The 12,863-nt window shown below is 36.5% G+C and overlaps 1 protein-coding gene across 5 annotated transcripts in view; it reads left to right on the forward strand.

Moving 5' to 3' along the window:
* The window catches only part of LOC136039992 (zinc finger CCCH domain-containing protein 11B-like), a 33,418-nt gene that overhangs the window by 6,369 nt on the left and 14,186 nt on the right, over window positions 1-12,863 (forward strand). For all 5 annotated transcript variants that reach the window (XM_065724083.1, XM_065724074.1, XM_065724079.1 and 2 more), the window contains exons 2-4: window positions 5,737-5,856; window positions 9,156-9,270; window positions 10,818-11,192. In XM_065724083.1, the coding sequence (XP_065580155.1) occupies window positions 5,845-5,856; window positions 9,156-9,270; window positions 10,818-11,192 (502 nt within the window). In that variant the 5' untranslated portion in view covers window positions 5,737-5,844. The remainder of the gene's footprint in view (window positions 1-5,736; window positions 5,857-9,155; window positions 9,271-10,817; window positions 11,193-12,863) is intronic.

The raw sequence follows: 12,863 nt of genomic DNA on the forward strand, positions 1-12,863 counted from the left end.
TTTAAAAGACTTGGAAACATCTTTAAAAGCTGAAATCTCACAAACTGTCAGTGAGATAAAATCACAAGTGTCAGCACTGGAAACCCGGGTGTCCCAAAAATGCTCACTCTCTGAAATGCATTCCGAAGTCCAGACAGTAGTTCTTCAAGAGACAACAAGCATCAAAACCAATCTTACCCAGCATCTTGATAATGAGATCCAGCACCACTTTTCTGAAGAAAGGGACAGACAACATAGAGCCCTTAACATTGTTGCGCTTGGGATCCCTCTGCAACCCAATGACCAACTATTCATCAAGTCTTATACTGATCAAAAGTATAAGCTCAGAGACGTTCACATCAATAATGTGAGAAGACTTCTGATCCCTACTAATTCTCTGCCATCTGCATGCCCTCCTCCTGTCCTTTTTACTGTCCCAAGCCTGGACATCAAAAGGTCAATCATCAACCGCTCCCGCGAGCTCCATGAGGATATACAATTTCGTGGTGACACATCCAAGACAGAGAGAAACAGGAGGAAGGCTTTAGTTGAGGAGTTGAAAAGAAGAATAAGCTCAGGTGAGCCCAACCTCATGATCTTCAAGGGCCAAATCGTTCCAAAAAACGAGGCTGCTCATCTCAGTTGGGAAGTGCCACCCCGGTCCCCTCCAAAGCAATCCACGATGGAAACCTAGTTATATCATCGCATCCTCATGTAAATAGTTTTGTTTCCCCAGTGTTTCGTTTTGATAAATCGTCAGTTGATATTTCTTGTGAAGCTTCATCCAATCCTTCTCCAAATGTTTCCCATGTTGATTTAAGAGCTATTTCTGCTAATGTTAATTCAAATGTTATATCTAATAATTTGCTTCTGTCATGTCAGAATTCAGTGGATTCAAGTTTTTCAAGTACTATATCTGATATTACCTCTGAGTCTCAACAGCCAAATTTCCTGAGTCAGAAGCCCCTTTCTGAAAATACTTTCTGTGTTCTTTCAAGCAATGTTGACTGTCTGACAAATAAGCTTCTAGAATCCGAAGTGCTTCTTAGGGAGGAAGCAGCAGATATTGCGAGTTTTGTTGAATTGTTACCAAAACATAGTTTTTTGGCAGTTACTGAAACATCCCTACAGATCTTGGGATATCAACTATTTAGCAACTTGGAGCATTCAAATTGTTGAAGGGGAGTTGGTGTTTATGTAAGAGATGGTATCCAGGTTAGTGTTGTAAATCCTACTATGCTTGATATATCTTTGATAGAAAGTGTATGGCTTGATATCTCCATTGCTAATAAAAATTTGCGTCTTGGGTGCGTTTATTGAAGTCCAAGTGCTCCTTCCCTTGAAGATAGTGAATTGGCCCTCAAAAGTATCATTGATGAAATGACATCTTCAATTTCCCTTCCTAGCTCATTTGAGTTAATAATCACTGGAGATTTTAATTTTCCTGCAATTGAGTGGGTTGAAGGAACTGGACATATTTCATCTAATAGTAGAGACTCACCTTTTTTATCTTGCCTATCAAATAATTTTCTTCATCAGACTATCGATAAGCCTACACGCTATAGAGCTGATCAGAATCCCTCGCTGTTAGACCTTGTCATTTTGCGTGATACTGATTCCCTCATTTGTAATGATTATTTACTGCCAATTGCTAGTAGTGACCACCTAGTTATTCTGTCTGTGTTGTCCCTAAATAGTCGTCCTCAACCTAAATTTCGTCCTCAGACTTTCACCGACTATGAGGCAATACAGCAGGAACTTTCATCTGCAAACTGGTCAATGCTTATCACCAGTGACATCAATGAGTCGTGGCTAAATTTCAAAAAAACTCTTCTTGCTCTTGAAAAGAAACATTCCTGGGTTATTTTTAGGAAACAGCCCAAAACACTTCCCTTCCTCACTAAGGAAGTTAAGAAGCTGATTAACCAGAAATCTAGAGCTTGGAAACGGTATATGAAGAAGAGGAACCAGGAGACCCTGTCATTTTATAAGGCAGTACGGAATCGTGTAACAGATTCTGTAAAAAAACTGAAATCTGCCTACAAGGAAAATTTGGCTTCTGAGATCAAGTTAAACCCAAAATCTTTTTGGAGACATGTCTCTTCTAAAAACCCAAATCATCATACTATTCCTGACCTTGTTGACCACAGTGTATTACACTCATCTCCAATAGATAAGGCTGACATTCTAAATGCACAATTTGCTTCTGCCTTTACCCAAAATTCAGGCACCTCCTCACCAGATCCTCCATTGTATGAAGTGCTTTTCCCTATGCCTGACCTGTCAGTAGGTGAATTAATGGTTTTCAATAGCCTTGAGAAGCTTGATGTAAATAAGTCAAAGGGACCAGACAGTGTTCATCCACGTCTTCTTAGGGAGTGTCGAAAAGCTCTCAGCTACCCCCTGTGCATGCTGTTCCGGTTTTTCTCTTCAAAATGGGGAACTACCGCATGATTGGAAAACATCTTACATAACCCCAATCCATAAAAAGGGACGAAGAGACTCAGAAGAGAATTACCGTCCCATAAGCATCACCTCTGCAGTTGTTAAGGTGCTTGAGAGATTTGTTAATAAAGCTCTAATTGAACATCTTGAGGTCAATAATATCCTTTCCACATCACAACATGGTTTCAGATCTGGTAGATCTGTGGACACTAACCTTATCCAAACATATGAATTAGTGACTACACTGCTTGATGAGGGTTTTCCTGTCGACATGATTCTTCTTGATCTGTCCAAAGCATTTGACAAAGTTTGTCATGAATTCCTCATAATCAAATTGAGGGCTGCAGGTGTCAACAAAGGTGTTGTACAGTGGATTATGGGCTTCCTTTCTGAAAGATCACAGAGTGTCAGAGTTTTTGATTTGCAAGGAACTCCTCATTTCTCTTCTCCCACAACTGTATTAAGTGGCGTGCCCCAGGGCACTATTCTTGGACCAACACTTTTCAACTTCTATATTAACGAATTACCCACCCTTCTTTCAAATCTTATTACCCTTTACGCTGATGACTCAAAACTAGTTGGAAAAGCGGCAACTCCCTCTGACCAGCAATCAATTCAAACAGATCTTGATAGTCTATTAAGATGGGCTAACATGTGGCTTCTGACTTTCAATGTTGACAAATGCCATGTAATTCATTTTGGCAAAAATAACAAGAATCATAAGTATTTCCTTCAAGACAACTTCCTTTCTGCTGTTTCCGATGAAAGAGATCTTGGGGTTATTGTAGATCACCAATTAAAGTTTAGCAGCCATGCTAAGTCTGTTTCATCTTCTGCAAATAAAACCCTCGGTATCATAAAAAGAACCATCTCCAGCCGACACCCTAGAGTTCTTATGAAGTTATATAAGGCGCTTGTACGTCCACGCCTGGAGGTTGGAATGTCATTGGCAGCCCCTTTCTTCAAAAAAGATAGAAAGTTGCTTGAGGATGTCCAGCGTCGTGCCACTAAGATGGTTACCAACATGAATAAATTTCCATACAAAGAAAGACTACGTCGTTTGAAGCTGCCAACGCTGACATACCGACGGAAAAGGGGTGACATTATTTTAACCAAAAAAAATTCTCTCTAAAAATACCCTTCCCGGTCTCTTTGCACAGCCCTTGCATTCTGGTACTAGAGGACATTCTTTGAAGCTCTCCATGCAGCGTTCCACGAGTAGACATAGAAGCCACTACTTCAGCCAAAGAATCATCAATATGTGGAACCAGCTCTCTGAAGAAACAGTTTCTGCTACTTCAATTGACATGTTCAAGTCCCACCTTGATAGGGAATGGCTCTGCCAGGAGTTCCTTTACAATTGGGAAGCTGCAGAGTCATCCACAAGAGTCTAATCTAACAGCCACAATCTACACCAAACGAATTCTTTTTTTTCTCATGGAGCATCACAAGGATGGATAATCCTTATATCGCTCCAAGCTGCGATTTAAGGTAATTTAAGGTAAAATGTTGTCTCTTCCATGCTGCATTTGACTCAGTGGACTGAGAAGCTTTTTTGTAGATTCTAGAATTCACTGGCCTTCTTGGGAAATAATGTAGACTCTTCAATGTTCTTGGCTACATCATAGTACAGATAGCTTTGTTCAAGTCAATGGCTAGTGCAGCCCATTCTCCCAAATCATGACAGGAGTTCATGAAGTTTCTGCAGTGACCCCAGAGCTCTTCAGTGTCATCATTGACAACTTGTTCAGATGACTTGCTTTCTCTCTAAGCAAGGATGTCCAAAGTGTCTTCTGCTATGGGCAGGTTGAGCCATCATCTTTGGCAAAATGAAATATGGTTGAACCATCATCTCTGGCAAAAACCAAATATCAGTCATTCAACTAAACTGCAAATTTTTAATGCTCTTGTCAGTTCTGTGATGCTTTACAGAGCTGAGACATGGCATGCATCAGCTACAACCCTAAAGGCCATTAATGTATTTCAGATGAAGAGCCAGAGAAGGATCTTAGGTCTGCAAGTGTTTGATTTTGTGAGTAACAAAAAGCTGCGGCAGCCTACCAAGCAGTCTATGTTTTAAGCCCAAGCAGCCAAGCATACCTTACAATGGTTTGGTCTCCTACTTTGAACACCCTTGCATTTACCCAATAAGACAACCTTTGACTTTGACCCTACACAAGCCTGTTGGAAGCAACCTTACAGCCAATCAAAAAATGATAGTCTGACTGCCTGTCTGAGTTCCTGCAAAGAACAAATGTCAGACTAAGCAAAGCACAAAAATCAGGGTCAATAAATAAAAACAGGACAAAGAAAAAACCATAAAAACACACATAAACTTAAAGAATGCTAATATTAAAATTATCAGAATGAAAAATCATTCATGAGGTAAAAATTAAACTGAGATTGATCATAAAAAGTTAATAAGATAAAAACCACTATGTCAAAGTAATGCCAAAAAAACATAAATGAACTAAAAATAAGTTACTGAGCATTAACAATGGGAAGAGAAAAAAAAACAAGGAAATAAATGAAAAACTTGGGAAGGACCTGTACTAATTAATAAGAAGAGAGAAAATAGCAGGACATTTTGTTTGTTTTTTCTGTAATATAGGGTACAATAGGATTTTCATTTCAGCAAAATGCTGAAAAGCATTTTTTCAGCTTCAAGCTGAAAAATTTGGATAAATAAAATAAGGGTATCTATCCCTCTGTATGACAAGCTAAGAAGGAGTGTAAAAAACTTTTTTCTCTTAGAGAACATGAGAAAAAAAATGCTGCTTGATAATTTAACTCTCAAACTCATCTCATGAAATAGCAGAATAGAATAAATTGGCTGAATAAAAAGCTCCTTTTTTATGTCTTTCTTTTTTTTCAGCTTCAATTATAGTTATATCATTACAGTTATTAGTTACATAGAGTAAAGAAGTAACAAATGTAGAAACATGTAAATTGGCTGCCAATACTGCACATTTGCCAAGCCTAACTTATCCCAGACTATATACATATATGTTGCTATAAACCAGCTTGTGACTTTAGTCAACAAATTAAATATAATTTCTTGAAAAAATCACTGCTGACCAGAAGGCTGAGCATGAGATTTATGCACCAGTTGTATACACCTATGTGCCTACCTACTATGAGTTGGTGGTCAGCTTGCTTGTAACTAATGATGCAACCACATATGAAATTATAATATGGCGGAGTTATGGTTTTTGCTGCAAGTATTTTTTTTTAGGTTCCTCTGAACATACCTTCAAACTATACCTGATATAATAAAACCTGTCATCCTTTATATATATATATTTTTTTTAGGGATACCTTTGTCCATTTCGTCATGAGCCTGCTGCTAAAGACAATGAAGTAGTCTGTAGGTATTGGAGTCTGGGAGCTTGTACAAGACCAAATTGTTCATTTCGACATATGGAAGTTGTGGTAAATAGTTTAATAATTTGCATAATAATGTATAATACTTAATATGCATTTATAAGTGCATGTTAATGGAGGTTTATATTTTCAAAATGTGATACAAAAGTTTATCCCAGGAGTTTTTATTTGCTCCTTCAATTTCCTACTGTTTGAACTTGTCGGCACAACTGAAGATTTGGCCTCACCTCCCTTTTATTTCTCCTTGAATTTGTACCCTGTAGAGCAAAACCAGCAATAATATAGAATGGTAACTGATTTGTACCATGACTCTTGAATTCAAGTTCCAATTACAAGACTTAAATTTGAGATAGAGGAGCATGATACTATTTCTAAATACCTCCTAACCTTACTGTTTTAACAAGATGCATGTTACAACCACTTACTTGATGATATCCCTGTAGTATTTTAATTAGCAAGTATTGGCAAAACAATTTCCAGAGACAACATTGGTTCCTGAAATAAGGAAAGGTTCATTTATTTTTTTTTTCTTGTTATCAAAATTATTCCACGTGATGGTCCAAAAGTCAGTGCATACTATAAATAGAAGCACCACAATCTTGACATGGATAATTGGTAGAAACTCTGAAGTTACAACAGAATAACCTGTTAATTTGTATCATATTTTTGTTGTATATGAGTTTTGTGTTACCTATCTAAGTTGTGCATTTAACTGTTTTAAATTTTGTTCTTAAGCACAAAACGCCATTGTAAAATCTAATATCTTTTTGCTTTTTTTAGTTGGCATAAATTTTATTTGCTGTGTTGTCAGTTGTTGCTTGCTATCTCCCATTTGTTGTTATTTTTCCTTCATAGACCATTGTGTAGAGCTTATGACCTTGGAATATTGGTGGGGTCTCTTTTGATTTCGAACCCCAAGATATGGTGTTCTCTTTTGGAAATGACAAAACCGATTGGTGGACACCCAACCACTTTTTTCATATCTTGTCTGCCCCCAGATGTCCCTAAAGCCCCTCTAGGCATTGAGTCCCAAAGGGGAGATGCTTCCAGGGGATATATGATCTGTGCTAGCCAAGGGGGTTAAAATGTGCTAATAGCCCATTTGAAAACAGAGGTTTCACTGATATATTTAAATTATAATGCATTTCATACCTTATTAGAATCAAAATCAAGTGAAAATTTTTTAGTCTGTATGGTCAACAGGGGCCCTTGGGTAGTTGCCCTCCCCCCCCCCGAATATCGTACGTTTTGACATATTGCACATGTTTTTGTTTCATTAGCCTCTTTTCATTTGTGATTATTGAGGAATCATTTGGGAAGGGCCCTGAGGGATTCAATGTTAATAATTAAAAATTGTAAACACTAACATCAGTGTGGATGCATATTTCACAGTTTTGGTATCCAGTATAGTCGATATTCAAAAACCATGGAAGTCATAATTGCAAAACGAGCCCTAAAACTGGCATTTTAGTCTTTTAGAATAAATAATAGTTTGTATCCTACCTGTTTTACAAATAGCTTCTAGTTTTCCTCCTGGTCTCTATCAAAGGATTTCTGAGCATCTCGATTGCAAATCTTAGGCAAAAATTAATGTAGAAGTCCAAAAGCAAAACATGGCAGGTACATACTCTGCAAGTGGCATTTGATATACAGCAAAGTGGGTGTTCGAGGTTTTTATGAGTAACTTGTTACAAATATGAGGCTAGAAATGTAACATGAATGCCAAAAATTTGATAAATAACTAAATAAATGAACAACAGTATCTGGTCTACATTCTTCAAAAATTAATCACAATTTCTTCTGTTTTGTATTCAAGAATTTTTGACCTTGTGAATAACAAGGCTAATATTGCAATAGAGAACACCAAAAACAAAGCATGAAAGGTGCATATTTCACAAATTGGTGTTTTACCTTCACCAAATTAGTATTATGACGGTCTAGCTCTTCTCTTACAAATGTGAACCTAAGGCTGTAATTTTAGCTTTTAAAACATAGTGTCTAGCTGGTGTTTGTCACAAATGGCTTCTGGTCTCCACCACACCTTATATCATAGGATTTGTAAATTTTTTGATAAGACTAATGATTGTAAAAATTGAAACATGGCCTTTTCAATTGTGCTTTCTGAGACACGATGCCTTTTAAGTGAAGATACGGATTAGAGGGCATACAAGTTCTCTTTGTATCTCCAAGCTGAAATTACATAGACTCTCTTCAGGATTTTGTGTAATTTCCATGGTCCATGTAGCCCCGGGCCCTATTCGCCATAAATTACCGCAAAAACTGTGGTGCCGTCCCCTTCAAATCTCCTAAAAAGCTAGAAAGACACTTGCAAATAATAAAAAACAAATTATGTGCTGAGTAATTTTTCTTATGCTAAAAAATAATAACAATAAAAATAATGATAATGCTGCTTAAATTTTCTTGACAGAGAGTTTTGTTTTTCAACTCGAGTGTATGTGTGACAATTAATTTAGTTTTACTAGTCATATGTGAGTATGTGCAGAAAATCACTTTGCTAGTCAAGACTTTCAGTCTTGTATTCTAATCTTATGAAGCGGATGCCAGTCTAGAGCCATTGGAAGGATTGCAATGCTGTTTAAGCTTGACTTCAATGCTCTTCGTAATTTGTATTCGTTTTCCTGGTCTTTAACTTTCCTGAAAATATTTTGTTTCTTTGGTGTAGTTTGCGTTCGAAGACTTGTTGACATTACATAAGACCTAAGCATCCATTTAAATGTGGCTAGTAATTTCGAGGAAAAGTTTCTGGAACTTAAATAAGCAAAATTTGATCATTGCCCCTTCCCAGGATCTGGTTTATTCATATTTAATTTTAAAATATTACCTCAAAACTCTGGTAGTTTTAACCAGCCATAATAGCCTTGTTCAAAAAGCAGTAATATAGAAAAATAGAATGCAATTCAAACATTGGCAAAGAATTCTTTGGAAATGGCATACAATATTAGAGTCCTATGGGCCAAAAGTAATATTTGATGTTCAATTTTCATCTATTTTATTCCTTCTCCGTCAGCAAACCAATTTTATTAATGGAAAACTAGGCTGCAGAACCCCCATATCAGAAATAGTTTTTTTTCTCCAACAAATACAAAAATTAAGCTCCAGCAGGTAATTCTTTGTTTGCATGTTTATTTTTCAAATTTTGTTTTTTATTTGGTGATTTTTCACAACTTTATCTTGTCAACATTTTGTTGCATTAATCAGAATGAACACTTATAAGCTTATAAAAAAGGAACTGTTGAAAGAGTGACCAACAAACGAAGGACCATAAGCCCATGTTTGACAATCTGGATAGGTTTTTAATTTTTGTTTTGTTTTGCTGTTTCTTATAGAAGCCAAAAAACAGCATCAACTGCTATTGGGAAAGTCAGCCATCTGGATGCTTAAGACCTCAGTGCCCCTTTGCACATTCTAAAGATAAGGAAGAGTTCCTTAAGGATGATAAATGTAAGTTTTTAGATTCTTTTCCCCTAGTTCACTTCCATATAACCAAAAGGAAATAATCCTTTACAAATGTTAGATAGATTTCTTGCATTTTAATAAGTTACTGATTAAATGCGCATAGGTGGAAATACTAACCCTACAGGGAAAGTTGAAGTATATTTTGTTAGTGTAGGAGGAGAGAAAAGTTTAAAAGAAGCACTTTCAGGCAATAATATATCCAGAAGGGTGCGGTGGGTATCCTGCGACCAATGTTTTGGAGTTTGCGATCTCCAACTGAAGCTGAAGTTGTCACTTACTAAAGGGAGATTTATAGATCCTCGTTAATAGTGTGATAGAGTATATGCTATTAGACTAATTTTTGCCTTTTTCTGAAATCCCGAAGTACCTTGGAATGTACTGATGTTACCAAACGATTGAGGTCATAAATGTAACTTTTTAAAACAACTGACGACATTTAATCCTTACTTTTTGTGTTAATTGGAATATTGTTAATTGATAAGCTTCCCTATCACATGCACAGTAAACCTATAAACTCACTGAATTGAGCATCAACAAATGAAGAATTTGAGGTATGCTTGAAAATTTCAAATTTCATTTTTTTAAGAAAATAATTTTTGATATTATCAGTTACTGGTCAGAGCCCAAGTTAGACGTCATCGAAGATAGCACTAACGGTATTATTGTGCCTAAATTTTAGATTGTTTTACTTTGCCAACATAAAACGCTATATTGGTGTTTCGTATTGGTTAATTTTAAGATAAAACCCTTTCAGTTTTGTAAATTGTGTTGCAGATACTATCGAACATCCTGGTAAAGCTGATTATTGCCATTACTTATTGCCAATAATACAGTTCATATAGGGATTGCTTAAAGCATTCGAACAATAATCAATATTACGAAGGAGGTATAACAAAGGCTGAATGATTGTTTATCTTCCATATTAAAATAACTTGGACCCGTGGGGAAAGACTCAGGATCTCTAAATTTTATTATTTATTATTCTAAGAAAAAATTTGGTTGATAGGTCTAGGGAACCAGTGCACATTTTAACCACTCTTAAATTTTAGTCTAACCTCAATTTGTGACTGGTGTCTGCTTTCTTGTCAGCGTGAACGAAACTATACTCTTGAAATCACAATCGTAGCTCAAAGAATTGAAAGCTCGGCAAAACAACTTCAGATCATCTCTTATATAGATAGAAATATGTAAGTCCTCTTGCGGGCATGAGGACTATTTAACTTCCTCTCTTACATTGACTATAAAACTCCACTTCTGCTCTCATGCTGTAGGCTCTGGCTCAAGGAGAAGTAAAGCTCTTTTTTTATCTTAGATTTATACGCAGCTATCCAAACTGTAATGTTATGTTCATAAATTTGGCCTGTAGTCCACACTTTCTGTAAAACCCGCAGCGGTCAGAACGTTGCCAGTTTCTCGCAATAAACAGAAATTGGCGGCGTAAAAAAAAGAATCAGGACAAAACTGAACTGTTAGTCGGATAAGACAAGTAATTGAAAAGGCTAAAATTTAAAATTCTACATTATTGTTTGCAGTAATTATCAGTGAATCAATTGGCACACCCAATGGTATTGTCAAAGAAATAGCTTGTAAAGGTAACTTGAGCGACAAGAAAAGTTCAATCCGTGAGACTCTTATGAAGAAACATCTGTTGGAACAGCAATTGTTTATTCTGCAAATGAAACAAAAAGCTGCTGAAGATGTAGAAAGAAAGAAGAAAGAATTAAGTATAGCTGAACGTTGTCTTGGAGAAAACGCTGATGAGAATATGGATGATGTTGACCACCTGAGTTCAAAATTTAGCTGGGAAAGTAGCTCTTCGCAAAATGACGAATTTTCACCTGTTTCGGCCTCGCCCGTGCACACTTCGATTCTACCTAGCTTCGTGGTTAACATACGTGATAGTGATGGTAAGTGCCGTCTTATTATAGCAAATTAATTCTTTAAAAATGCTTTAATCTGTGATATTTCGCTTTTTGTTTATGATCAGTTGTATGAAATAATGTATTTTTATACCACCCTTTGTCTCTCTTATTTCTATCCATTATTCTTTCTGTGTCTTATCCTTACATAAAACTAACTATAGAAAGGGAAATTTGACAAGAATATACGTATTAACAGATTCGGCTTTTAATGCTGATTCCAAATCTGTAAAGTTTACAAAATTTCAAGTTTACCCGCCAGGGTTTATTAGCATAAGACAATTTTGATAATTTGTGAAAAGGGGAAATCCTCCCCTCCAAGGAGTGTGATTTTGAAGATGAAAGGAGTGATTTTATGAAATTAGTTTCTTGATGTAGCAGCCGATGTTTTAGGAGGGAAAGCTAGAAAAGCAGCTGGGAAAATTGGCGAAAGCTTTAAAATTGGTAGAAGAGAGAAGGGTTTTAAAAAGCTCTTGAGTGATCTTTTCTGAAAATAAAAGTAGAGAAAGTACAAGAATTGAAATATGAATTAGGGAGATACGAAATGGAGACTACGAAAAAATTGTTGAGGATTGGGAAGATGCGGCTAGATAGCATTAAAGTAAGAGATACAGCTTATGTGCGAAGAAACCTAGAGGAACTAGCCAGTCCACACTAGTCGTAGTTGAGGATAGGAACGGGAATCGAATTAGTGATAAAGAGAATGTTATGAACCCATGGTAAAGGATTAAGAAATCTTATAGTAAATTGTAAGAGAATTCTCAATCATTTAACAAGGAAGGAATATTTATTTAATAAGGAAGAGTTGGAGGTGGTAATAAAAATAGTAGAAAATATAAAGCTGTTGGTACTGACTCTATGGTAGGCCTAGTTGAATTTTTAAAATAAGGATGGTGCTGACCCCAAAATAGGCACATTAAGACAACAACTTTTACTCCCAACCAAATTTAGATAAAACTACCACTCAAAAGTCATCCACTAAGAAGAATATATTTTTTATGGAATGTTTTGTTTTACACACAAACAATGTATTTTGTCCCACGCAAAAGTCTCATTGAGTCTAGACCCAAAAAACACATAACTAAGACACTTGGTCTTACTTCCTATCTAGTTTGGTTGAGATCTGACCATATTTTTCAAGGCCAAACTGGAAGACTTCCCCCAAAATTCTTTTAAAATCCAATTACTTTTTTTGGTTATTTGTTCTGATTACAAGAATTAAGGAACCCTCCCTTCCCCGGAGAGGTCTTATCCAGCATGGAGCTGTAAGATGTACAACTAGAACGTTTATTCTTACTTTCTGCCAAGTTTAGTTGCGATTTGACACTCGGCTCTGTTATCGATCCTGTCATGATGACCGAGTTTTAGGAACCTCCTCCCCCTTTTACTTTCCCAGAGGTCGAACGGGATTCTTATCCTCAAAGGTTAACTAGCACACTAGCTCTTACTTCCCACCAAGTTTGGTCAAGGTCTAATGTCCTGATTATTCAATATTTCAGGAATCCCTGTCTCCTCCCCCCCCTCCCGTCCAAGTTCCTAGTAAAATTCAAAATATGTTTTTATTGCACGGCAAACATTGATCTTCCAACCTGAGCTCCTGATGCAGCATGTTTGTAAAAATAAATGTATGGTTTAGCTGTGCCAGGAAAAGGCGATGAA

This window comes from Artemia franciscana, chromosome 2 (genome assembly GCF_032884065.1).
Source record: "Artemia franciscana chromosome 2, ASM3288406v1, whole genome shotgun sequence".
Lineage (NCBI taxonomy): Eukaryota > Metazoa > Arthropoda > Branchiopoda > Anostraca > Artemiidae > Artemia > Artemia franciscana.